This window comes from Nannobrachium achirus, assembly GCF_963921795.1.
Source record: "Nannobrachium achirus genome assembly, chromosome: 18".
Classification (NCBI taxonomy): Eukaryota; Metazoa; Chordata; class Actinopteri; order Myctophiformes; family Myctophidae; genus Nannobrachium; species Nannobrachium achirus.
In genome coordinates this window covers 53,341,027-53,368,379 of record NC_137825.1, presented here as the reverse complement: position 1 = coordinate 53,368,379, position 27,353 = coordinate 53,341,027, and the positions used below count along the sequence as shown (strand labels likewise).

Sequence of the window (27,353 nt, the reverse complement as noted above, 5' to 3'; positions counted from 1 at the left end):
ACGCGCCTCATTCCAAGTGCTTGTCAGGGTGGGAGGGAGGGGGTCCCCAGTTCAAATATGATTATTTTGGGCGTCGCGGCCTGAAAAGGTTGAGAACCACTGGTTTAGAACAACACCTTTGCAATCTCGTTTAACCACTTTCAATATGGCGTCTTCATGTCATACTGTAGGCAAAAAAAAAAAAAAAACACGAGATCACAACGTGTCACATTGTTATCTTATTGACTGGCTATTTTAGGCTCGAGTAGATTTCCAAATTTAAGTGCATTTTTTGAATAGATATCGTTTAGAGACAAAACAGAAGAAATGTTTTTGGACCAACACACCATGGGGTAAAAGGTAAAGGCACAAACTTTCTTTTTTTTTGTTTTTTGTCGATTGATTTCCCCACACAAAGTCTGTGAGGGTAAAGCTGCATTCATCCACTATACTACACTGAACGCCTACAATGTTTTACAACCCGCTTCAAACTAACTATTACAAACAAATAACGCATTTGTTTGAAAGCATATGAAATATATTGTCGTTGTCGGGTGGAAACCTTGTATGTCCAAAACCGTTTGTTTTGTAAAAAATAAATTAAACTAGAGAAAACAGCCAATCTACAAGTAAATCTGCTGTTTTCACTACTGTTGTGCGACAGCCTTGTATGTATGATGAAGCAGGGCTTTGCTTTGCGAAAAAAAGTACGCATTTGAAACTTGGAGATACAAGGTTTCTGCCTGACAGTGACGATATATTGAATGTATGCTGGCCACAAGTATCATAAAGGAAATATCTAATAATATTGTATGAGAATGAATGACCCACCTTTTTCCATTTTTAACTATGACTATATATCCAAGCTTCTCAATGCAATCTTTCAGTCTAAAATTCTATGACAGCAAACAACACTGAAAACTGAAAAATGAAATGTACCCCAACCTATATATCAAAATCCCAGTTGTATGGCTCAATATACAACCAACCCCCAGACCTGATAATGCTTTGAGCAACACCAGTACTCTGGCGGTCAACGGTTTGCTCACATGAATCAAAACAAAACGGAAGTGAGATTTTAGTGTTTAGTCTAGTGCATTTTTTTCTAGGGATTTGATCATAATATGATGTCACCTGTTACATTGTGTTACAAGGGAATGTGTACATTCAGTGTTTCTCTCTTGCATAGAGAAGTGGAGTATCCTTTGCCGTATCACACAGCGGCCATTTTTCTTATACATCATACTCGAGCCCACCTAGATGACATAAGAGCAAAATGGCCACCGTATGAATATGGTCAATAATTGGGCTGTAACCTGACTGCTGTTAAAAAAAAAGAAAAAAGAAAAAAACATTCCCAAAATGTCTACGTATTGTTTGTAATTTGTCTCAAATGGCAAAGTAAAAGAACAAAACAAACCCAAAACACTGTTTTCTTTTTTAAGGCAGAGATATCTCAAGAGTGGATGGTTCAATTCTGAGCCCGTTACAGAAAACCAAAACAGCACGCTTAATTTCTTCTATAAATTAAAAACATTATGGAAATTAGTTTTCCGTTTGAAAATCCTTCATTAGCTAAACCTCAATCAAGCAATATACCGGGAAATCTTAAGGATTTACTTGGCTGAACTCTTTGGAAACCAACGCCTTTCAATGTCAATGTGTTGTACTTGAGAGTGGCAGAGCCATCGTGTAGCAGTCTTATTTCATAATGTAGCAGCCCAGAACCCCACAAAAATAGAGGCCTGGGGAAAGAAATGATGGTCTAAATCCCTGACGACAGGCGGGGAGAAAGAAAAGGGGGGGATAAAAGCAAGGCGGGGGAGGGGAAGAACATCTCACCCCATGTAGATGGTACTGTATGTGCTGCAGGGTAAAGTGTGTGGTGTTGAAAAAGGACCGGTGCGTCTCGTGGTCGATTAGCCCCCGAAGAGAACAAAGTCTCTGTCTCTGTCAGAGAAGTGCACGTCCCAGGTCAGCGGGGAGCGCTGGGTGCACCCTCCGGTCTCCAGATCGCAGGCGTATCCCGCGGGACAGCAGTGCTTTAGATCCGCGCAGCACGCGGCCTGCACCGGAGGGGGAAAAGCAGGTTAGGATAGAGCCGGCTATCTGTCCAGAAGCAGGCATCGCATCAAAGTACCTGAGGCCTTGCAGAGGCCACTGGGGCTCAGTTCAAACACTGATCATGAACAAGAAAACTGAAGATAAAACATCATTTAGGGCTGCGTATGGCTTTTGCAGTGTGGTCTGTGATGAAGAGGTTTTTATATAACCTGATTTGCGTCAGATGGTGGCAGTAGTGCGTAGGCTACCGCTCTACTTTACCATCTGAGATCTCTCGGGCAGACTCGATGTAAGGGGCGGGCCATTTTTTGAAATTCTTTAGCAGGTGATTGGATGTGGCCGTCTCTCTGTCACAGTCTGGGAGTGCCAACTCCAACCACTCATATTGGCCTGTCTGCATCCACGTGGTCTGCAATCAGACTCTATTGGCTCAGAGCCGCTCAGAGCCCGCCCGTAGCTGCCGCTGATTGGTCCGGCCCGGGGCTTTACGAGCGTTATCAACTCCCACCGAGAGATCTCAGATGGTAAAGTAGAGCGGTAGCCTACGCACTACTGCCACCATATGATGCAAGTCAGGTTAGTTTTTATAGTGTGCATTCACTAATAGTGATTTTTAGTATTCGAATTATTCGACCTCAAAGTACTGGCCAAACTGGTCAAATATTAAGTAAGCAAGAGGCGAGCATTGTGAAAATAGCCGATCTACATGCTCACAACGCCTCGCAACGTGAGGCATTGTGAGCATGTAGATCTGCTATTTTCACAATATTTATCTGCGGATCCGAGTCACAATAAATGTAATACCTGCAATTCCAAGTGCTTGTCAGGGTGGGGGTCCCCAGTTCAAATATGTTTATTTTGGGGGTCACAGCCTAAAAAGGTTTGAGAACCCCTGGCATAGAGCAATAACAAATTCATCCATCAGGGGCATCGACAATTCATTCTTATGACTTCCTATCTCTAGCCAAGCTTTATAAACTATATATTTTTTAAAGAGAAAAAAAAAAAGAAAAAAAGCGAATATTCGACTTTGGTGAACAACGTCGAATAGTGACTTTGATATTAGAATATTTGGTGAATACCCTAGTGTGCTTCTATTTTAATCATTTGTATGTTTAAAGTGTTTACATGTGTCTTGTCATTAAAGATGGCTCATTATATTATTTGAGTTCCAATAGCGTAAACCTGAAACTGTGTCAGTATGACCTTAAACCTGAGCTGTGTTCATCAACTTGAGATGAGATCATATTATGCAACATTGTGCTACCCAGGTGGCTGGTACAGAAAGATAAGTACACAGGGCTCTTTTCTCTATAACGATGTCTCTCTCTCTCTCCCCCTCCTTTGAGGGGAGTGTCTAATTCCTGTATGAAAACTGTTGCCTTTCTCGGTCTCTGTCAGATTGCATTATCTGAATAAACCAACGTATTATTGTACTCCGTTTTCTCTCCTGATATTTGGCTTCGCGTCTTTTACTTTTCAAAATAACTCTTGACTCAGAGCTTTTTAATTCTAAGGTTAACCCATTTAGGCCTGAACACATTATGACGCAATATTTTATGCTTTAACTATTTTTGAAAAATCGTGAAAATTAGATTTTTGACCCGATTACATAAGTGTCTTTTGAATCCTTCGAAGATTTTTTGAAAAACCAATGTTTGTATGTCAACAATCTGGCCAGCCATCGTCAAAGAAAAGGTCCTTTTCACTTAACTGGAGCTCAGTTAGTCTGTTCTTGAGAGACTACTATGTCAGTGGTTCTCAAACCTTTTCATGTGAAGGACCCCCAAAATGATATTTATTTGGCCACGGACCCCCATCTCAAAATATTTAGTTCCAGGGACCACCCAGAAGCAAAATTTGAGTTACAAACGTTCGCTTTGAAAATACATATATTCAAAGATTTGCACACATTTTCACGACTTTTTCCAAAAATAGCAGATCTACAAGCTCGCAGCGCGGCACTCGGTGCCGCGCTGCGAGCTTGTATATCTGCTATTTTTCACTGGTTAAAGCATTCAATAATGCTAGGCCTAAATGGGTTAAAAGATCCTATTTATCAGTCTGTGATGTCAGGGAGAAAGGTTGTTTGTCTGTATTCTACAACATTCAGTGATGACAAAAGATAACTCGACTGCATTAAAAATATTGATTAGAAGGTGCCTGATAGCCCAGTGGTTAGGGCACATACTGTACCACATGGCTGTGTTGCTTTTAAACAGGGGCCATTTGGTTCCATTTGTACACTCTCAGAGTTATAGAGCATCGCAGTGAGGTGTCAGAACTTCTCAGAAGTCCATTTTCCATTCATTTTCACCATAGGGTTTTTCATTATCAGCCACAAAGTCGTAGCAATTCAATGTACACTTACCACTAGGCTGGTGGTTGTAAAATGGTTCTATATGCTCCTGTAGAACCCCCGAGTATGTATGCAATCACTCTAGTTTTAGTAAAAACACATTTTAATCAAGATCGCACGGAGAAGAACTGCATTTCCCATACAGCTACATCCCATGAAATTGACGTCTGTGATTGGTCTAGCTTCTTCTTCTTTCACATATCGTGCGGTTACCGCGGAAGTAGCTACTGCCCCCTGTCTTCCCGGCGGATTATTGCACTTCAGCAGAACTCTGTGAGCGATCGTCTTTCTTTTACAAATATGATGCACTATGTTAAGGATGACGATAAGAGCGTCCACAGAGATGAAAATCACTACATTTCAGTCCATATGCTGGCCTGGATAACTAAACTGAGCGTGATTTAAGGGCTATATTTCAGGAAACAAGTGTCATTCGCAATGCATTCTGGGAGTGTAGTTTCCGCAATTTTAAAAATAATACACATATAATACACAGTCTTGTACCCTGCCCTTTTTTCAGCTTTCTAATTAATCTTTGCATTCAAAAAAAATTGAACATTGACATGATTCCTCTCCAGCCGAGGTGGCTTTGTCCCCGTCATCACCAGAGTGAGGACGGGGTGGGGCTTCAACTGCGATGCTCTATGGCAGTGATACTCAAACTCCGGCCCGCGGGCTGGAATTTTGACTGGCCCACCAGATAGATAGATAGATAGATACTTTATTGATCCCGAAGGAAATTCATTGATGAAAGCAGCCATTGAAATCGCCGATTTTCGCCGATTTTTTTCTTCTTTTTTTTACCATTGGCTCTGCCTGACCAATTAGCATACCCAAAACGACATTGTATGCCTGCAAATTAAATTAAAGAGAGATGTAGGCCTACTGTAGCTCTACTTAACAACTCCATCATTAGCCATTTGGTAGCTAAAAGGTCTGGGAATCTAATTTAAGTATTGTTTGATTTTATCTTCCTTTATAGCCATAACTAAATCTGTTTTCACAAGTTTATTTTCTGTAAAAAGCCATTTGTGTTGAATGTGGGCCAAGTCATGAATAACATTGTGAAGCAATTGAAAGAGAGATGTGCTCAGCTATATTTAATGTTATCCCACTTGATAGCAGGCAGACAGATAGACAACAACCCAGACAAATGTACATTAGTTTGTTTTAGTGTTTATGTCGAATATGCTAATTGCACAGAATTATTATAAAAGAGAGAAATTACTTTGAAATTACTTTGATTACAAATTGTGTCATTGACAGAATATAAACGGAATTACAAGCCATAAATAATGCGCATTGCACTTGTCTTAAGTTATGTGGAAATAAAGCAAATAAAAGAGAATTTATCAAGTAATGTCATTTTATCAACTGGCCCGCGGCCCCTTGACATTTCTGTAATGTGGCCCACCGGTTCAGAAGTTTGAGTATCCCTGCTCTATGGGGGTCCTACACACATTATAATGGTGTGTAAAAAAACGGACAAGACAAGGCCAAGTCTTTGCCACATTTTGTCCATGTAGGGACACATTGATGACCCCTGCTCTTAACTCTTTGAGTGCCACCCCGTTCACCACTAGAGGGCGCCCAGTGGCCATAGAAAATCCCATAGAGATATGCTGGTATATGCAGAAGCCCTGCAGCCATGACTTGCCTGAACACTTTCCTTTGTGCATGTACAGGAAGAGGATGAAGTTAGCTTTAAGTTAGCTATTGGTTACCAAGCATTTTAGAAGCCTTATTTTCGTCAACTTAGCCATGATTAAACCTTGCACACCTCATGCATGGGAAAAAAACAGAGAAGAATGAGCTCTAAAAAATCCAATGCAATCCTGGATTGCATTGAAGTGGATTTGTGCAGTTTGTTCACAGCTTTCAAACAAAAAAATCCGATTGGAAATCCGTTCAGGCATTCTTGAGATAATCGCCATTATGTTTTACATGTTATGTAAACAAACATGGCTGCCCTGTATGTTAGATGGGGTTGTATGGGGGTGGAACATGCAAAATCGCGATTGAAATCATGTTCACTAGATTTGATGGGGTCCAAAAAAAAATTAAAAAAAAAAAGTTTTTTCAAAAAAAATTTTTTTTTTTTTTTTTTTTTTAATATCCCGAACATGTTCGGGATAGGCACTCTGGTATGCGATAATATATCCCGAACATATTCGGGATAGGCACTCAATGAGTTAATACCTCAACTGTTGCCAAAAAAAAAAACCTTTGTAGGGCTTCTCCGCCATGCCCGAGGAACCCCAAGATAAGCTTTAATTTAAAAAAAATCAAACCTCGGTTCGAAGTGGAGCGGTGAATTTGAGCAGCTGTACCCTATGTGAGTGAGTGAGTGAGTGTAAACTGTGCCTGTGAGTGAGTGGTGAGTGTGCCTGGCCTGCACAAAACAGCGCCCCTCCTTTAACTAGTGTGTTGTGTGTGGCCACTCAAGGTATTGCCAGGCTACGGACGGACACGGCCACCCAGCCAGCCACCCACATACCCACGGACATACCTGTCTATTGGGAGCGCTTTCACCGCTCCAAAAAATGTATCGCAGCAGAACTAAAATAGGCCGGAACTAATCCTCCAGAATCGGTTTCAACACGGACACATTATGGAGCGGACCGATTAACATTGAGGCCGAAACAGGAAGCGGATGGTCCGTCCTCTATTCCGGCCCGTTAGCTTTCTGTGTAAACACCACGGCTTACAAATAGAGAACGGGTGGATGAATTTTCAACGGATTTGAGGAGCTGATGGAATACCCGCACAAACGATGCATAGCAGTGTCCGATCGCGCAAGATGGAAACTGGATTGCGCCCGCGTTAACAGGTAGGAGAAGCCAGCAGTGAAAGACATAGAAAAATCTTCGGTTTGCTCGGCTGTATACAACCAATGAGTTAATAAGCCTGAGGGGGAGTTTTTCGTTGCCACCGTCGCAAAAAAAACGCTTTCTCAGGGTGGGACAATATTGGGCCTCTGCTCTACATGTAAGTGTCTTAAGACAACCTGTTTTGATTTGACGCTTTAAAGGTGATACACCATGAAATTTCACTTTTCCTATTTTAAAACCTTTTTTTGGGGTCCCACTAGCACCTTCTATCCTCACAAAGTCCCATTTCTGACCGTTGTGTCTTTCTCTGGTTTTGAGAAGGCGAAGGTTAAAAGTATCCCACGGGTTCTCAAAACAGGCTATCCAGATTTGCTGCCGATTGTGACGTCATCTGCCGATTGTGACGTCATCATCAAAAAAAAAAAAATGTTAAAAAAAAAGAAAAAAAAAATCAAACGATTTGGGGGGGGGGGGGGTGGCGCAGTTCAGGCCAAAGGTGGTACTGCAGCTGAGCCATTCAAAAATGAGAGAGGCTCTCAATTCAGGAGTGGTAATTTAGCCTCAAACCTTTTGAAAAACGTTTTTGGGACATAAACAATATGACATAAATACTTTTTAAATGCATGGTGTATCACCTTTAATAAAACTGAACTGAATCGAACGACAGGAAATAAATTCACTGGGCTGTACCTTGGGGGAGGGGCAGCAGGCCCACTGCGTGGCCGAGGTCTTGCAGCACGTCTCCCGGCGGGAGCAGTGGAAGCTCCCCGCGGCGTCACATGGTACGTCCTGGTCGTCCGGGGCGGTGCCTTCCTGTTCGGGGCGGACCACTCCGGTCAGGGGGGTGGCGTGGACGACCAGGCCGCGGCCGGCCTTCTTCTCGCAGGTCTCCGTCTGCATGTTGCACGTGTAGCCCTGAGGGCAGCAGTGTTCGTGGTCGTCGCAGCACACGGCCTGCGGTGAGAGAGAGAGCCAAAGAGTGTCACCACTAGGGCTGTCACAATTATTACATAATCGTCTAATCGTGATTATTTGACATTATCGCAATTATTTTGTCATAATCGTGAATGTTGAAAAAATTCCGAAATAGTGGAAATAGCAGATCTACAAGCTCACAACGCGTCGCATCGCGACGCGTTGTGAGCTTGTAGATCGGCTATTTCCACTATCAAAGTTATTTTTTAAGTAGTAAGTTGTCAAATATGTCAGTAATTTCTTTGTATATTTAGGTTATGTGTCATATCTACCATGTACAACATCAAAGCCTAAAAGCCAAACAGAAATGTAATTATCAACGACAAAAACACAAATTAAATCGTTAATCGCCAATTATTTGAGTGACAATTAATCGTCATGTAAAATGTCATATCGTGACAGCCCTAGTCACCACGGTGTCGACTTCGACAGCAAATTTTGATGCAGTTTTAGTCATAGTCTTTTGAATAAAATTCCATTTAGTTTGAGTCATAATTTAGTCGGCTGAAATGTGTTGGTGTTAGTCTAGTTTTAGACTAACACCATTGACTAAATCAATGAATTTTAGTCGCCTAAATCAGGGGTTGACACTAAGGTCTCAGAGGCACTTGCCCGTCGGGCAAGTATAGATAATTTTCTACTTGCCCAAAGGTCAAGCCCACTTGCCCCGAAAAGTAAATAGCCCATTAGAAAATGAGGATAAGTAAAATGTAACACTTTAAAAATGTCATACCTCAATCTTGATCAAAATGCCTACATAGTTATGATTGAATATGACTATGGGTTCACACCTATTTTATATTTTTAAGCGTAGCAACAGTGAAAACGACACATTATAGGTTAACAGTGCTTTTATTTTACATTCCACAGACCAGAAGACAGAGCGCTTTGGCCATGTTCAGGTGTTTAGACAGATATCTCGCACTGTGTTTATAGACCGTTGCGTCCCCTTTCAAACTAGCACCTGCCTGGTTGGGCAACCTGAAAGCAAACTCCACCTGCCGGGGGCAGGTGGGCAAGCCTTAGTGCCAATGCCTGCCTAAATCTACAGTTGATTTAGTTGTCTGAAATGTATCTTAGCAGGCCGTGATAGCCTGATTTATACTTAGCTGCGTGCCGAAAATAGCCGATCTACAAGCTCAACGTGTCGTTTTCGGAACGTGACACCTGCACACAACCAAACAAACGACTATATGTGTCTCCACTAGTCCCTCCCTAACATTTTAGTTTAGCTGTTGTTTGCTGACGTAAAAATGTTTCATGTAGGGATGAGGCCGAATATTCGGCACCGAAAATGTTCGGCCGAAAATGGCTAAAAATGCATTTTCGGTTTTCGGCCGTATAGTTTTTAAAACCGAATAGTATAGCACCGAATAGTGTGAAGAACAGGGGTCCAGTATAATCTCTCAAAAAGCAGCCGCAGCACAGCAGCATCAGTAAACATTCTCTCTCTCTCCCCCCTCACTCACTCACTCCGTCTCGCATTCACTTCACTTCACTAGTCTGCGCAGCTGCCGGCTAACGAGTGTAGCCTATGTATGTCATTGCGACCTGTCGCTCGTTGTGTAAGCTTAGCTCCGTGCCAGGCAGCGTGCCTCCGTCAAGCTCGTTAAAGTGTTCATTGAGCAGGAGCAGAGCCTCAGCGATTTTGATTGACAAAGATAGCAGTTAGTAGAGTGCTGTTTGTCAATTCTTTGTTGCTACAGAGCATAGCACTAATCAGTGCTAAGGGCTAACAACAACAATGCATAAGGATGTCTCTGTCACTGGTGTTAGTTGTGTGAAGCTTGTCAGAGTGTTTGTCAGCGAGCGTCTCGGTTTGGCTGCAGAGTTCATGTTCAACCTCTTCCAGAGAGAGATGGAGACACACACAGTGTGTGTGTGTGTGTGTGTGTGTGTGTGTGTGGGGGGGGGGGGGGGGGGGGCATGTGCTATAGGCACATGGTTAGTAAAAAAGATGTGAGATGTAGGGTCCTGTCTGGACTCTGGAGTTAGATGGATAGATGAGGGACAGACGGTAGGAAGAGTGGGCACTAAGGAGGAGTGGGCACCTTGATATCAAGTTCTAATATTTCTATAACTGCTAAAAAAAACAATATACAACCAGTTAGACTCCCTAATCGGGAGATAATATCTCCACAAATAGGCCAAAAGTTTGTTTTACCAATTATCAAGACATACGGGCAGTTGACAGTTTGCCATGGTTACTCATTGAAGTATGGAGATCCCTAACAGAATCCCTTTTATGCCCATATATGGAGATCCCTAACAGAATCCCTTTTATGCCCATATATGGAGATCCCTAACAGAATCCCTTTTATGCCCATATATGGAGATCCCTAACAGAATCCCTTTTATGCCCATATATGGAGATCCCTAACAGAATCCCTTTTATGCCCATATATGGAGATCCCTAACAGAATCCCTTGTATGCCCATATATGGAGATCCCTAACAGAATCCCTTTTATGCCCATATATGGAGATCCCTAACAGAATCCCTTTTATGCCCATATATTATGGAGAAATCCCTGCTCTAGGTATCTGACATCAGTGTGATGTCACCTGTTTATGCCCATATATGGAGATCCCTGATCTGCGTATCTGGTTGCTATGGTAAACAGTTGGTTGCTAGGGTAAAAAAACATGGTTGCTATGTTAAACAGTTGGTTGCTAGGGTAAACAGTTGGTTGCTAGGGTAAAACCATGGTTGCTAAGGTGGTTGCTAACGTACACTAACAAACCAGCAACAACAGACTGTTGCCACAGCAACGTACACAAAGGTTTGTGTACACATGTGGTGTGATGTCATACTGATGCGGAGATATGAGCAGGGCAAAGGTGTGACGTGTGACGTGTGACAGACGGACGGACGGCCGGTGGAGGTTTTCATAGTAAACTGCTCCCTGACGGTCGCAATCATTTGGGCATAAAGAATAAGTTCAATGATAAATGTAGGGCTGATAATGACATACGTGATATGGCATGTTCAAATCATGTAATCAAAAAGTTAATTTTGAGCCCTGATAATGGTGATTATTATTATAGTTTTGTATGGTTTTGACATAAGCACGTTTGCCATAATAAGGTAGCTTTACAACAAATGGTACAAAAATGGTAATAAAAATACATTATGCGCATAATATATATTAATAATATTCGGCTATTCGGTATTCGGTTTTCGGCGAAATGTTTCCACTATTCGGTATTCGGTTTCGGCCAAGAATTTTGCTTTCGGCACATCCCTAGTTTTTTGCCGTTGACAATTACATTTCTGTTTGGCTTGTAGGCTTTGAAGTTGCTCACGGCAGATATGACACCTAACGTAAAAATACAAAGAAATGGCTGACATATTTGACAACTTTATACTTAAATAAGAACATTGATAGCGGAAAATAGCTGATCTACAAGATCACAACGCATCGTGAGCTTGTCGATCTGCTATTTCCACTATTGACTATGACGATTATGACAAAATAATTGTGACCATGACAAATTAAAAAAGTAGACATGCCTCCTCGTGGGGGCGATCACAACCGTCTCCTCCTCCAACGTGAAGCATACTACATTCATACACTCATTACTGTCCCCCTGTGGACTCAATGAGGAGTTCGATGTTAAACCTTTTTTGTAATTAATTAACTTTTTTGTAATTAATTAACCTTTTGGTTTGTTTATTCACTGCTTTTTTGCTTTGGTTACTCTTATTATTGTGCACTATTGTGTTTTTGTAACTATTTATTTGTTGTTATAGTCCAGCATTATTGTCCTTACTATTTTGAATACTTTTTGTATACTGTTTATTTTTCTTTTGGTCTTTTTGTTAGGCGTTTATTGAGGGACACTGTATTGTATACATGTTATTTTACTAGCTACTTTTTATAGCTTTAACCAGTTTTATTTCTGGTAGATTATTTAATTACAGACTGTTTAGCCCTTTCTACTGCTCAAGATCTTGTAAAAATGTTTAATACTACACTGTGTCACCCCAGCTGTTACGCATGACATTAATGTGTCCTCTTTCCGGTTATTTAACTGGCTAGCCTTCTCTGTTCTTCACTAGACCTGATGAAGACCCCGTGAGGGGTCGAAACGTTGTCACGCTGATTTTTTATTAATAAAACTACGCCTGGAGCTTCTATCCAGTGCGCGGACATTCCTCTCCTTAAATTAAAAAAGTCCCCCACCTTGACCAGAGGGCAGCAGCCCCAGTCTCCCGCGGCCAGCTTGCAGCAGGTGGTCCCGGAGGCGCAGCTGGTCTCGTCGTCGCACTTGATGTCCCCCAGGGCGGCGCTGGCGGGCGCGCTCAGGGCGGCCCGCTTGGTGGACCAGGGGATGACGTGGGGACCCCTGGCGCAGGAGGAGTGCTTGGTGTTGCAGGTGTATCCGTCGGGGCAGCAGTGGTCCCCGTCGGTACAGCAGACCGCCTGCGTGGGAGGGAGGGAGGCAGGGGAAGGTACGGTTAGGGTTCCCCACATTTTTTACCAATTCATTTTCAAAACTTTTCCAAATCTTTTCCAGAATATTGAACCCAATTTCCAGGACTATATAACGATAATTCAGCTCAATAACAAGTCGCTTACTCCTATGTGCAATGCCCAAAGACAGGTAGTGTATGCCAGTGGTTCTCAACCTTTTCAGGCTGTGACCCCGGAAATAATCATATTTTAACTGGGGACCCCGGCACCCTGTCCCTGACGAGCACTAAGAGTAGAGGAATTTTGTATAACATGTTTCTATTGTGAAAATAGCAGATCTACATGCTCACAACGCCTCGCGTTGCGAGGCGTTGTGATCAGGTAGATTGGCTATTTTCACAATTTCTGCCTCTAATATTTGACAATTTGGCCAATGTTTAATTTGTCTTTTCAGAGGTATTAACAAAATCAATAACCAAAGACAATGCATAGCTATTTTTTCCAGGACCTTCCAGGACCCTTGATCAATTCCAAAACTTTTTTTAATTTCAAAATATTTCCAGGAATTTCATGACCGTGAGAACCCTGTACAGTTAGGCCTGTCACAATGATTACACAACCGTCTAATCGCGATTGCTTGACATAATCGTTTCCATGTTGAAAAATTCACATTTTCAAAAATAGTGGAAATAGCAGATCTACAGCAGATTTCTGAAAAAACCTATGTTCCTGTGTCAGTGGTGTGCAAACCTTTTCATGTCAAGGACCCCCCATAATGATATGTATTTGGCCACGGATCTCAAAATATTTCGTTCCAGGGACCCCCAGAAGCAAAATTTGAGTTGCAAATATTTGCTTTAAAAATAGGCCTACATACAGAATATTCAAAGATTTGCACACATTTTCATGACTTTAAATTCAAAATAGCATATCTACAAGCTTGCACTCGGTGCAGAGCTGTGAGCTTGTATATCTGCTATTTTTCAATAGTTAAAGCATAAAATAATTCCAGGTCTTTAAGCATTTAGCAGACGCTCTTAACACATATGGTGCCAACCCCGAGTTTCCCGAGTTTGTATTGGTACTAGTGCTGTGCCAACCCCGAGTTTCCCGAGTTTGGGCCGTTTTTGAAAAAAAAAAATCTTTTTTTTTTTCAACATTTTTTTTTTCAAAAAAATGTTTTGGACCTCCAGAAATGTATTAGGCATGATCGCGATCGCGAAATTGCATGTTTAACCCCCACACCAACCCATTCTTTCAAACATGGCAGCCATGTTTGTTTACATCTGTAGAAAACATAATGGCTGATAAATCATGAATGCCTGCACGGATTTCCAAGCGGATTTTTTTGTTTGAAAGCTGTGAACAGCATCTACACACGTGGTGCATCATCTAGGCATGGGCGTGCACTTTTTACACACTTGCACAATTACATGGAAGTCTATGGTAACCATGGCAACGCAGGACATTGGCCGGAAAAAATCATTGCAACATTGCAAGTGTTAATCCAGAGCGAGTCACAATAAGCGAAGATTGTTGGGAAGTTAGTAGGGCTGGGACTTGATTAAAAAAGAAATCTAATTCATGAGAGGCGAATAGCCGATCTAGAAGCTTGTAGATCTGCTATTTTTTGGGCAAATGTTCCGCCCCAGGATAATGGATTTTGATTAACGCGATAATATCGTAAATCGTAAATGTCTTTTGTCACAATAATCGTGATATGACGTCAGGCCAGAGACGAGACCTCTGTGTCCTTACCTTCCTCAGGGGACAGCAGCCCCACTTGGAGGTCTTGTGCATGAAGCAGCAGGTGGTGTCCCGGGGGCAGCTTGTGTGGGGGTCGCACATGTTCTGGTCGGAGCGCGACGCCGCCCCGCCGACGGAGCGGGCCGGCGTCTTCCGGAACCAGGGGAGGCTGAGCCCGCCGGGCGTCTCGCACGTCTGCTCGGCCACGTTGCACTTGGAGCCTCGGGGGCAGCAGTGCAGGTGGTCTTTGCAGCAGACAGCCTGTGAGAGAGAGCAGGGGGAAGGGGGCAGCGGTGATTTGGTCGGCTAACACTATGACGAAAAAATATTCGTCGACTACCTTCTTTCACCGACGAAAGCTAAATGAAAACTGAATAGAAACTAAGCTATGATGACTAAAACTGAGACTAAATATTGTGAAAATGTTGTCAACAAATAAAAACAAGGCTAAAATGTTAGGGAGGAACAAGTAGAGAAGAGATCCTGTAGAACTAAAAGGCAATTCATTTTATGTTTGGTTACACGTTGTGAGCGGTAACATGTCCTTGGTTCGAACTCCCTTTGGTCCGACCACCTAAACCTAACCTTCAGTAAAACTATGCCTAAGCCTAACCCTAACCTCAGTAAAACTATGTCTAAGCCTAACCCTAACCTCAGTAAAACTAACGCTGGTGAGTAGCTGACCTGCTGACGCTGGTGAGTAGCTAACCTGCTGACACTGGTGAGTAGCTGACCTGCTGACGCTGGAACCTGCTGACGCTGGTGAGTAGCTAACCTGCTGACGCTGGTGAGTAGCTGACCTGCTGACGCTGGAACCTGCTGACGCTGGTGAGTAGCTAACCTGCCGACACTGGTGAGTAGCTAACCTGCCGACACTGGTGAGTAGCTAACCTGCCGACACTGGTGAGTAGCTAACCTGCCGACGCTGGTGAGTAGCTAACCTGCTGACGCTGGTGAGTAGCTAACCTGCTGACGCTGGTGAGTAGCTAAACTGCCGACGCTGGTGAGTAGCTAACCTGCCGACGCTGGTGAGTAGCTAACCTGCCGACGCTGGTGAGTAGCTAACCTGCCGACGCTGGTGAGTAGCTAACCTGCCGACGCTGGTGAGTAGCTGACCTGCTGACGCTGGTGAGTAGCTGACCTGCTGACGCTGGTGAGTAGCTGACCTGCTGACGCCGGTGAGTAGCTGACCTGCTGACGCTGGTGAGTAGCTAACCTGCTGACGCCGGTGAGTAGCTAACCTGCTGACGCTGGTGAGTAGCTAACCTGCTGACGCTGGTGAGTAGCTAACCTGCCGACGCTGGTGAGTAGCTAACCTGCCGACGCTGGTGAGTAGCTGACCTGCTGACGCTGGTGAGTAGCTGACCTGCTGACGCTGGTGAGTAGCTAACCTGCTGACGCTGGTGAGTAGCTAACCTGCCGACGCTGGTGAGTAGCTGACCTGCCGACGCTGGTGAGTAGCTGACCTGCTGACGCTGGTGAGTAGCTAACCTGCCGACGGTGTTCAGACCAATGGGAGTTCGAACCATGGGGCAGTCCCCGTTGTGAGCTAGTAGATCAGCTATTTACAGCATTCAACCAAGTGTAAAATCAGGCATTACGACGTCATCAAGGCCTAGCAAATACATTTTTGTGGAGAAGATCAACTGTAGATTGAGTCGACTAGGGGGTTATTTTAGTCTGATGGGTCTGAAGCTGTGCAGAGCTGAGCATACTGTAGATTGGAGCAGCCAGCTCCAGTGTAATCCAGTTAACTCATACCCTGCCAAAAAATATGTTTCTATGATAAAAACGTCTTTAAAACGTCTTTTTCACTATGGACCTCCCTGCCAGACGTCTTCTGAACGTCTTTTTAAAAAAAATAATAATAAAAAAAAAAAAAAGAAAAATTGAAAAAAAAAGTTTTTGAAAAAAAAAAATTTGGACCTCCAACAGTGTACTAGGCATGATCGCGATCGCGAAATTGCATGTTTAACCCCCATACCAACCCCATCTTTCAAACATGGCAGCCATGTTTGTTTACATTTGAAGAAAACATAAGGGCTCCTTTCTCCTGAATGCCTGAACGGATTTCCAAGCGGATTTTTTGGTTTGAAAGCTGTGAAAAGCATGCACATGCATAGTGCATGATCTGTGCACGAATGTGTGCACCAGCGTGCACACTATTTTTTTAACCCTTTGTTGGCGAACCGGCAATATAAGAGGTCATCCCACTTTAAATATGGCACCGACTGAGTTAAGTGCAAGACTGTTCTTTCAGTTTCTTTGATCTGAAAACCTAATGCTTTATTGAGTCTATGAAGTCAGACACAATGTCATGACACAATGTGCAATCAAATGTCTTTCACCTAAATCAAATGTGTTTTTTTAATCAAATAAATAACTCTCTCACTGATTAAGCCTGTCACAATAATTACATAATCATCTAATCGCAATTATTTGAGGTAATCGCAATTATTTTGCATAATCGCGTCCTATTCATTTCCATGTTGAGAAATGTTCATATAGTTTCAAACACTTTCAAAAAATAGTGGAAATAGCAGATCTACAAACTCATAGATCTGCGTAGATCGGCTATTTCCACAATAAATGTATAAAGAATAAAGTTATTATTAAATATGGCAGTCATTCCTTTGTATATTTAGGTTATTCGTCATAATATCTGCCCTGTGCAACTTCAAACAAAGCCAAACAGAAATGTAATTTATATTCATATGCTCCAGTGTTCAGCGACAAAAGCAACTATTAAATCCGTTAATCGCAATTATTTGTGTGACGATTAATCGTCAGGTAAAATGTCATAGTGGTGACAGCCCTATGGATGCTACTGACCTGAGGTAGGGGACAGCACGCCCACTGGCCAGACGTGTGTTTGCAGCAGGTGGTCCCGCCCGGACACATGGTCTGCTGGTCACACTTCTCTGCGCGTGCCTGCACGTAGGCCTCTCACAATTATTACATAATCGCCTAAACGCAATTATTTGACATAGTCGCAATTATTGTCATAATCGTTTCCATGTTGAAAAATGTTGATGTATTTTCAAAACATTTTCAAAAACAGTGGAAATAGCAGATCTATAAGCTTGTAGATCGGCTATTTCCACTATCAATGTTGACAACTTTAGTTTTTGAGCGGTGGTCACACCGTCTCCATAGCGTGGCCGTGTGTGTAGGTATGTTTGTTTGTTAGTTAGTTTGTTTGTATGTGGGTGGGTGGGTCTGTATGTAGCCTCAAGCCTGTGTAGTACCTTTTCTGACCACACATGTTAAGGGAGGGGCGCTGTTGTCCAGGCCCCACACACACACACACACACACACACACACACACACACACACACACACACACACACACACACACACACACACACACACACACACACACACACACACACACACACACACACACACACACACACACACGGGGGGGGGGGGGGAGAGAACCACCGCTCAGTTCACACGGGTGTGATTTTTTACAAGGGTTTATATTTTAGATTGTTATTAGAGAAAAGAAAAGATGAGTGTTAAAATGTTTTCATTCACTGCTTGCTATTGTTTTAGTGATTTTAGTATTTTGATTTCAGTGGGTGGGGGCATGCGTACAAGTGCCTAAATATGTCTTTTTAGACACAATAAGCCGGCAGTTTCTTTGTTACTATTTATAACAGCCCTCATGAGTCACATCTGCCCATGAAAGATTGCGGTGCATCTTGGGAATGGGCTCTAAAAATACATATTTAGCCACTTGCATGCAAGCCCCCAACCTGGGGGCTTGCATGCAAAATTGCAAATCAAAATCGTTAAAATCACTAAAACGATAGAAAGAAGTAAATGAAAACACATTTATTCATCAAAACACTCATCTTTTCTTTTCTCGAATGACGGACTATTTGTTAAGAGAAGACTGTCGCACAACCAGTGGAAATTCATTCACTCGAATGACTATATAAAATATCAACCTGTGTTGTAAAAAAACAAAGTTGTCAAATATGTCAGTTGTTTCTTTGTATATTTAAAGTGATAGTTCACCTATTTTTGACATAAAGCTGTGTGAAATACTTGCCATTAAAACAGTGGTTAAAAATGTATTAATTGATTACCAGAGTCCCGTGGTCAGAGTTCTGGTCAGTTTTAGATGAATATTAAGTAGTTCCAATGGGCTGGGGGCCATTTGGCGTGGCCCAATCATTGAAAATAGATTAATGCACAAAACTAGCGTCATTTGTATTGTTGGCCTATTTCTACCATATAGAGCGAGGTTTCGTTCTGATCAGCTGCCTGCAAAGCACCTTGTTTTGGGGAAATACGTTGCAGCGGCGTAGTGATACTGGACACAAAAAATAGTACCATGTGACAGAGGGGTCAAAGTTGAACGAAAGTTGGTCTATTTGGTAGAAATATGTCAACAATACAAATGAAGCTAGTTTTGTGGATTCATCTATTTTTAATGATTGGGCCATGAGCCCCTGCCAAATCACCAGAACTACTTTATATTCATCTAAACTGACCAGAACTCTGACCACAGGACTCTGGTAATGGATTAATACATTTGTAACCACTATTTAACCCATTCAGGCCGGGTACACATTTTAGTGTATGGGAGGGGCTTAAAGTACATGTACAGTATGTATCAACATATTTGTTTTTGTAGGCTAATTTCTGATTTGGGCCTAACTATAGGTTAGGCCTAAATGGGTTAATGGCAAGTATTTCACACAGCTTCATGTCAAAAATAGGTGAACTATCACTTTAAGTTATGTGTCATATCTGCCATGTGCAACTTCAAAGCCTACAAACAGAAAAGTTATTGTCAACGACAAAAACACAGTTAAATCGTTTAATCGCAATTATTTCAGTGGCAATGAATTGTCAGGTAAAATGTCATAATGGTGCGGGCCCTACCTGGACGACCATTGGGGCCACCTTCTCCACCCAGGGCAGGGAGGGCAGCGAGCGCGAGGGGTCGTCACAGGTCTCCTCTTCCAGGTTACAGACCGTGCCGTGCGGGCAGCAGTGGATGTGGTCGTCGCAGCATACAGCCTATGGGTGGTGGTGGTGGTGGTGTGGCAAGGAATTAATCCATTTAGGCCTAGAATTATTTAATGCTTTGACTATCGAGAAAATAGCAGATATACAAGCTCACAGCGCGGCACTCCGAGCTTGTAGATCTGCTATTTTTGAAAATCCTGACATTTTGTGCAAATCTCTGAATATCTCATTTTTAAAGTGAACATTTTTAACTCAAATATTTGCTTCTGGGCCATCTGGGGGGTCCCTGACACTATATTTACTCACAAACAATATCGATATCTAGTCAAAAAAGATGTTAGAATAATAAGATTGCGCCATTTCAGATTCGTTCATATCCCCCAGCCAACTGTAGATTTAGTCAACTCAAATCTTTTGATATTAAGTCGACTAAAACTAGACTGGAACTAAAACATTTCAGCTGACTAAAACTTTATTACATTTGTATGTAAAGACTAGGACTAAATAATACAAATCAAGATGTCCATGTCAAAATGAGGGCATTAACGACTTGTAATTTTTGCAAGTCGACTCGACTCAGTAAAAAGTCGACTGTATCGGGGCGTCCGCTGGCCTAGTGGTCTAGGCGCATACCACATACTGTATCCCTGCTGTATTCGCCAGTGTTTACATAAAAAAACATTGGAAACAGCCAGCTGTGCGCTATGGTAACACGTGGACATGTTCGCGCACATAGCAGACGATATGTGCGCAGATCATATGCCAGGCGGGTAAAAGCTACAGCTACAGCTAAAAAAAACAACAAAAAAACACGTGAAAAAATACCATGTTATAGCCGTATAACATGCCGTACAGTCAGCTTCCTTGTTTACAATGGAAACCTATGGGACCGGAGCTACAATTGGACCTCAGACCGGATATGGAAACCTAGATCCGGTCCAAACCGGAAATACGACCGGATACAGTTAGGAGGCGGGCCTAAAGAGCCAGAATCGGCTATAATCAGCGATCATACTTTTAATCGTTTCATAATGATTAAAGCTAATTAAATCTTCGGGCTCCTCGGGCATAGCAGAGTGGTACAGCGGGAAATCTCCGGTTTCGACGGGGATCGCAGGAAATGAGTTAATAGGGATTGGGGAAACAAACGGAGGGAATCAAAACAAAGTGACGCCGCTTCTTCAGGCTTGTGTTTTCCGCCTAGACTGGATCAAACCGCCCGTTGTTAACGATCACCAGGCTTTCCCCCAAGAAAGCCTGGTGAAGGCAGCGAGGTTAGTCAAAATCAACACTGCCTCAGATAGCTGGGTGTCCTACTGACCTGGTTCAGTGGACAACAGGCCCACTCTCCAGCGGGGGTCTGACAGCAGGTGGACTTCCCCGGGCAGGAGGTGGACTCGTCACACTTGTTGTTGTCCGGCGGGGTGGCCGTGGGGAGGGCAGGGACCTTGCTGTGCCAGGGCACCGTGCCGCCGCCGGAGCCAGAGTCACACGTGGAGGCCGGAAGGTTGCACACGGTGCCGCGGGGACAGCAGTGGAGGTGGTCTTCACAGCACACCGCCTGTTAGGAGGGTTAGGTGGGAGAGATTTAACCCATTTAGACCGAGAATTATTTAAAGCTATACTGTGTAAGTTGCTCAACTAGTGGTCAGTAGCTCTATAGCAAACCGCGGTCGCGTCCGCGTCTTCCGGCCGTTTTTCGCCGTGGACCGGGCCTCACTCCCCCGCGTCTGCCTCCACCTCGCCGAGATCTATCTTTAGAGGGGTCCCTGGTTCCTGTGCGTTCAGGCATTCCGGAGAAACGGACTCTTTCACCCGAGTATATGCTGTTGTTTTGTTGAGGCAAGCTACTTCCTGAGAAGTCAGCAAGATGCGCTGTGATTGGCCGGCAGTGTATAACCCTCGCTGTGATTGGCCGGTAGTGTATGATGACGTTAGCCTAGTTCCAGACCCTGAATCGCTAGCCACACCCCTTTACATTTTTTGTTTTGGCGATTCAGGGGTCTAGAAGTGCTCTCATTGAAGAGTCCTCCCTCGGTTGAAAATCTGTACGGCGAATCAGCGTCGTGAATCAGTGTCTTGTGATCAGCGTGGGTGGGGGTTTCCCAGAACTCATGTGTGTTTCCAAGTACACCAGCGCTGCCGCCGTACCGTACCGCGCATCGCGTTGCGATAAAATGCGGTAAATGGCGGTAAAATGCGATCGTATCGATCTCGCTATGAAACACCAGTAGCAGGCATGTTATGTTGTGTTTGATTACTAGTTCGTAGTGCTCCTATTCTGACTGTTTGGTTAGCAAGTAGCACTAGCAAGCTAGCTAGCCACTAGCCAGCCACACTATAGGCATGTTTTCATTGCAGTTCCGGAATTTTCCCGGCAAAATAAAGAATTATAATTAGCATAACTTGCCGGGAGTTTAGTTTTTTGGGTGTTTTCACATGCCCTCATCAGCAGCAAAAATACTGGTATCGCTCGTTTTCACTAAGGCATGAAAACCAGTGTTGCCAGATTTTGCGAGAGAAATAAGCAACCAGGTGTACAAAAATAAGCCCCAAAAAGTGATATTATCTAGCCACACGAGCACTTTAAAACTATACGCATCGCCGCATCAGCTACTTGAAAATTGCCAATCTACAAACTCACAACAAATAAACCGCAACCAGCCACTATCAATACATACAAGCAACTTTACGGAAATCAAGCCCAGAGTCGCTTATAATTAGCAGACATGGCAACACACGGACTGAAAGACCTGCAAAAAACACACGCGGGCTGAAAGACCTGCAAAAAACAGTCTCCCCAGTTCGGTTTGGTGCGTCTCTTCTCTCACCCTGAACGCCTCAAATGGATTTAACAAAATATTCTTCATGCAACAACACAAGGTTCAGAAAGGATCGCTCATGCGTTATGCAACCTGTTGGGGGAAATCTCGCTCTTAACAGCGAAACGCTCCCCCCATGCACTTGTGGCTTGTGGGCTTGTAGATTTAGCTTTTTTTTCACGCGTCACTGTAAACGATGGATGACCATGCAGACTCGATGCTCGCTGCTCTGTAATGGCTGTGTGGGTCTGTGTGTCTGTCTGTCTGTGTGTCTGTGTGTGTGTATGTAGCCTGAACTTCCTAAACTTCGGCACGCTACTAGTCCCACAGTTTTGCCACCACACACTCGCGCCATATGTCAAATCGACCGGCTTACTCGGGAATCGTGGGCTAGTAACTTGCTAAGAGAAAGGTTCAATAGTTTAATTGATATTAATTTATTAGTGAATTAATTTTCCCCATTGACTTATAATGGGAATCGCAAAAACTCACATTCAATTATTTGTCTCTCGCAAACCATAGGGGCTAGAGTTTCAAGACTTGGAGAGGAGGTTCATAATGGTTTCAAGGATTAAATAAAAAATAATTGTGTCATTTGGCCGCATGGTGGCGCCATAACACCCCACTTTACGTTTTGGCCCGTAACTCTTGAACCGTAGGTCGGAAAATTAAAAATATTTTTTCCCTGGATTCCTTGGGTCATGACGCATCTCCCCATATAGGCCACGCCCATTTGCGCCATGATAGATTTTCCGCCATCTTGAATTTTCTCCAAAACACACTTTTTGCTCCTTTTCCTACATATTTTCTTCAAATGTCACAAAAATCGGTACACATGATCCACACACACACACACACACATGATCCACACACACACACACACACAGCTCCACTTCACACGGGTGTGATTTTTTTTTCACGCGTCACTGTAAACGATGGATGACCATGCAGACTCGATGCTCGCTGCTCTGTAAAACACTTTTAATCATGCAACGAGGAGAAACTATTAACTAATGATGCAGCTCTTTGAGTTGGTAAAGATTCCAGCTTTCATCACAAGTTGCATCCCGTCTCCCGTTCTCCAGACCGGACTTGTATCAAAACCCACACAGTTTAATTAAAAATCACACTCGTGTGAACTGAGCGGTGGTGTGTGTGTGTGTGTGTGTGTGTGTGTGTGTGTGTGTGTGTGTGTGTGTGTGTGTGTGTGTGTGTGTGTGTGTGTGTGTGTGTGCAACAGCGCCCCTCCCTTAACATGTGTGGTCAGAAAAGGTACTGCCAGGCTACATACCCGGAGACAGACAGACATACAGACATACAAACAGACAAACAGACAGACAGACAGACCCACACACACGGCCACGTATAGGAGCGTTGTGACCACCGCTCAAAAATAGGCTATAGAATACAAATAAGTTTGAACCATGAGCAAGCTCAGAAGGTTCAGAAAGGATCGCTGCATGATGCAACGTGTTGCACTTGTGGGCTTGTAGATTATTAGCTGTTTTTTGAGCGGTGGTCACAACGCTCCTATACGTGGCCGTGTGTGTGGGTCTGTCTGTCTGTTTGTCTGTTTGTCTGTCTGTCTCCGGGTATGTAGCCTGCCTGCAGTAACCTTTTCTGACCACACATGTTAAGGGAGGGGCGCTGTTGTTCAGGATAGGCCAGGCATAGGCCAGGCACACTCACACACAAACACACACAGGGGGCACACACACACACACACACACACACACACACACACACACACAGGGGGCACAGACACACACACACACACACACACACACACACACACACACCACCGCTCAGTTCACACGAGTGTGATTTTTCTTCTTCACGCAACACCATAAACGATGGATGACCAGAGAAAGAAAGAAATATAGACTTCTGCTGTGTTTGTCAATGCGATTCTAGCCTAAATAATTAATCCCCTATTCAAGGTGAAGCTGTAGACCTACTTTATTTCTATATATTCCTTTACATTCAGGTCGTTTTCAATCCCAGATACAATGTTTTAAACTGTTAACTGGCTCCTTTCATGCACCTGGTTGTCCAAAAAACGGCAAATTCACGGCATGCGTTTTCACTGGAGGGAAATTTGTATTGTCACGGTACTTTCTGCAAAAATTACTAGGTATTTTCCCGTCAAATTTCAGCCCCCAAAACTGCCGGGACACAAAATAAGTGGCCGTTTTCACATGGCGTGAATTTCAAAATTGTGTTGGTCGGTGAACCAATCGCTGAAGACTGCCTCTTTTTGGCAACGCCCATCCCTGCAATCGCCTTGGGGGAAACCACTTTCAGACTGAATAATGAAGTGAAACGAAATGTCAATTCAGGCTGAGTGTCAGGCTATGATGACGTAATTTTTCCGCGAAAACCGGACCCCGGCGAGGATCACAGAAAACATATAAAGAGAAGGCTTTAGAAGCTGAAAATAACAGAGTGGGTGTTCTAAACCTTTAGCGATTTAACAGTTAGGACAATTTTAAGATTTGTTTTATAAAAAAAGTTACATGGTATAACTTTAATGCTTTTAACTATTGAAAAACAGCAGATATACAAGCTCACAGCGCGGCACCGAGTGCCGCGTTGCGAGCTTGAAAAAAGTCTTTGAATATTTTCACCCGATTCTTTAAGTGTCTTCAAAATCCTTCTAAGGTTTTTTGAAAAAAACTATGTTTCTATGTGAGTGGTGTTCAAACTTTTTCATGTCAAGGATCCCCAAAAGCATTATGTATTTGATGGGGAACCCCCATCTCAAAATATGTCGTTCCAAGGACCACCCAGAAGCAAAATTTAAGTTACCGTACAAACGTTCGCTATAAAAATACATAAATTATATACAAAGATTTGCAATTTTATAAAGATTTTTTCAAAAATACCCTCCAGAAAAATATACAATGGTCAGTATACAGCAGTGGTTTTCAACCTTTTTCATATCCAGGTCCGTTATTTAATCACAATTATATTTGAATGACAATTAATCGTCGTCGTAAAATGTCATAATCGTGACAGCCCTACTCACACACACGCGCACGTGCACGCACACACACCCACCTACCTCAGGCAGAGGACAACACACCCATGTTCCCTGGGCTGATTTGCAGCAGGTATTCCCGGTAGCGCAGGCCACTGAAGCGTTGCAGGGCACTTCACGTACTGAGAGAGATGAAAACAGTAAATCGTGAGCTCAAGGGGAATTCGGATCGATTTGACAATGCTCGGACAGGACAGTCCAAATCGATATTAGCGATAAACAAAGAGTTTCTCGACCGCGGCGATCTTATAGATCTGCCATTTCCGCTATTTTTGAAAATGTTTGAAAAAGGAGTAGCCTATGAAGATTGTTCTAAAAATACATATTATACAGATGAATGGAAAGGATTATGTGAAATGAACTGCGATCATCTCAAATAATTACGATCAGGTGATTATTTAACTCATTTACCGCCTCTCCCGATAGTCTAGAGAAAATCCCTATGTTCCTCTCTGCCGGTCCTCATAATCTCATAAAACATAAAAAAGTAAAATCGCTGTTTTATCAGCAATCGGTGTCTAATCGCAAGTGCTTCCGGTCACACTTCCGGTTCCGGCCGCATATGGTTTCTGTATCCGGTCGGGGGTGGAACATCCGGCCGGATACGCGTTAGCTTCAATGTAAACAGTTGCAGAGGGAGCTCAGTGCTGGAATGGTCTTTTTTCATTCTGATTTTTTATTTGAAAGCTGTGATCGTGTCTACACACGCCTGGAACATGATCTGTGACATCGCGCACCATCTGTGCACGCACGTCCCCAAGTTAAAAGGTAAGGACACGGCGGCAGTTAACCCATTCAGTCAATGTTTAAAAGACAGTAAATGAGTTAATAAGTGACAGGCCTAACCTGTGCTCTGTATAGCAGTGGGTGCTGTCACAGTGGGTGCCGTCACAGTGGGTGCTGTCACAGGGCTGGTGACGATCTTGGTGGCCGTGAGGCTCCGCAGGTCCACGCAGGCGCTGTGGGCCAGGTCACACTTGGTGCCGGAGGGACAGCAGTGCAGGAGGTCCGAACAGCACACCGCCTGTACACGTGGAACGGGAAGAAAGAGCAATAGAACCACTTCTGTCATACGATACATTAGACAAGTAGCACTCCCTAAGGTCGAGTAGCGACCTTAGGCCGGCGCTTTTATCTGTTGCTTCCCCTTTCAATATGACAGGGGAAATATTGACGGGCGGTCCACAAAGATTGCGACGCCACCTTGAAATCAACCCAGCTCTAGCTGGAACGCAATAAATGCAAGGGAAGGCAGTGATAGAAAACTGAAGTGGTGTTGTTGAGATTGTGGAATAATGCTGCCCCATGGCACTGTTCCAATCCGTACAGCGCGAAGAGAAAACAGATCGATCTGAAGACAGGTGCGACGCGGCTTTTGAAAAATGTTTCGTCTGAGCGGGAAAAGAAAATCAATTTCACCGACATTGAGAATGAGTCATATCGTCGTTGTCGGGTGGAAACCTTTTATGTCCAAAACCGTTCGTTTTTCATTTATCATTTAAAAAATGATTTAAACTAGTGAAAACAGCCGATCTACAAGCACACAACGCCTCGCGGTGCGAGGCGTTGTGTGCTTGTAGATCTGCTGTTTTCACTACTTTTGTGCGACGGCCTTGTACGATGAAGCAGGGCTTTGCTTTGCGAAAGAACGTACAAATTTGAAACTTGGAGATACGAGGTTTCCGCCCGACAACGACGATATGCTTTAGTCATTTAGCTGACATTCTCATCTAGAGTCACTTGACAGATAGTCGACAGGAAGGAGGATTCCGTGTCTTGCTCAAGGACACTTCCACGGGACACAGTTTAGATCTGGGTGAGATGGACTCAATATAATGTGTTTGACCAAAATATCTCTGCATCGATATACACTGCGACGATAATATCTTTAAATTGCAGATCTACAAGCTCAGAATGCATCACAATACAACACGTGAGCCTTGTACAGTGGTTTAAGCTATGTTTGCCATAAAAACGTTGTTTTGGTTGTTGTGAAACAAAGTAACAATATACATTTTATTTTTTTATTTTTTATAACTTCATAATGGTTGTACACACATACAGTATATTGCAATACAAATCCTCAGCTCTAGACTGGAGCTTATTGCATTAAAGGACAACTTTGTTTTTTTACA

General features: G+C 43.3%; 1 protein-coding gene across 3 annotated transcripts in view; it reads right to left on the bottom strand.

Moving 5' to 3' along the window:
• grnb (granulin b) overlaps positions 1–27,353 on the bottom strand; it is a 54,794-nt gene continuing 27,441 nt past the window's right edge. For 2 of the 3 annotated variants that reach the window (XM_080748099.1, XM_080748101.1), the window contains 9 exons: positions 26,065–26,242; positions 25,243–25,340; positions 20,678–20,917; positions 19,270–19,407; positions 17,203–17,301; positions 14,383–14,631; positions 12,394–12,633; positions 7,924–8,187; positions 1–2,045 (listed from right to left, as the gene is read on the bottom strand). In XM_080748099.1, coding sequence (XP_080604225.1) covers positions 1,899–2,045; positions 7,924–8,187; positions 12,394–12,633; positions 14,383–14,631; positions 17,203–17,301; positions 19,270–19,407; positions 20,678–20,917; positions 25,243–25,340; positions 26,065–26,242 — 1,653 coding nt within the window. In that variant the 3' untranslated portion in view covers positions 1–1,898. The remainder of the gene's footprint in view (positions 2,046–7,923; positions 8,188–12,393; positions 12,634–14,382; positions 14,632–17,202; positions 17,302–19,269; positions 19,408–20,677; positions 20,918–25,242; positions 25,341–26,064; positions 26,243–27,353) is intronic. The other variant, XM_080748100.1, reaches the window with a different exon arrangement.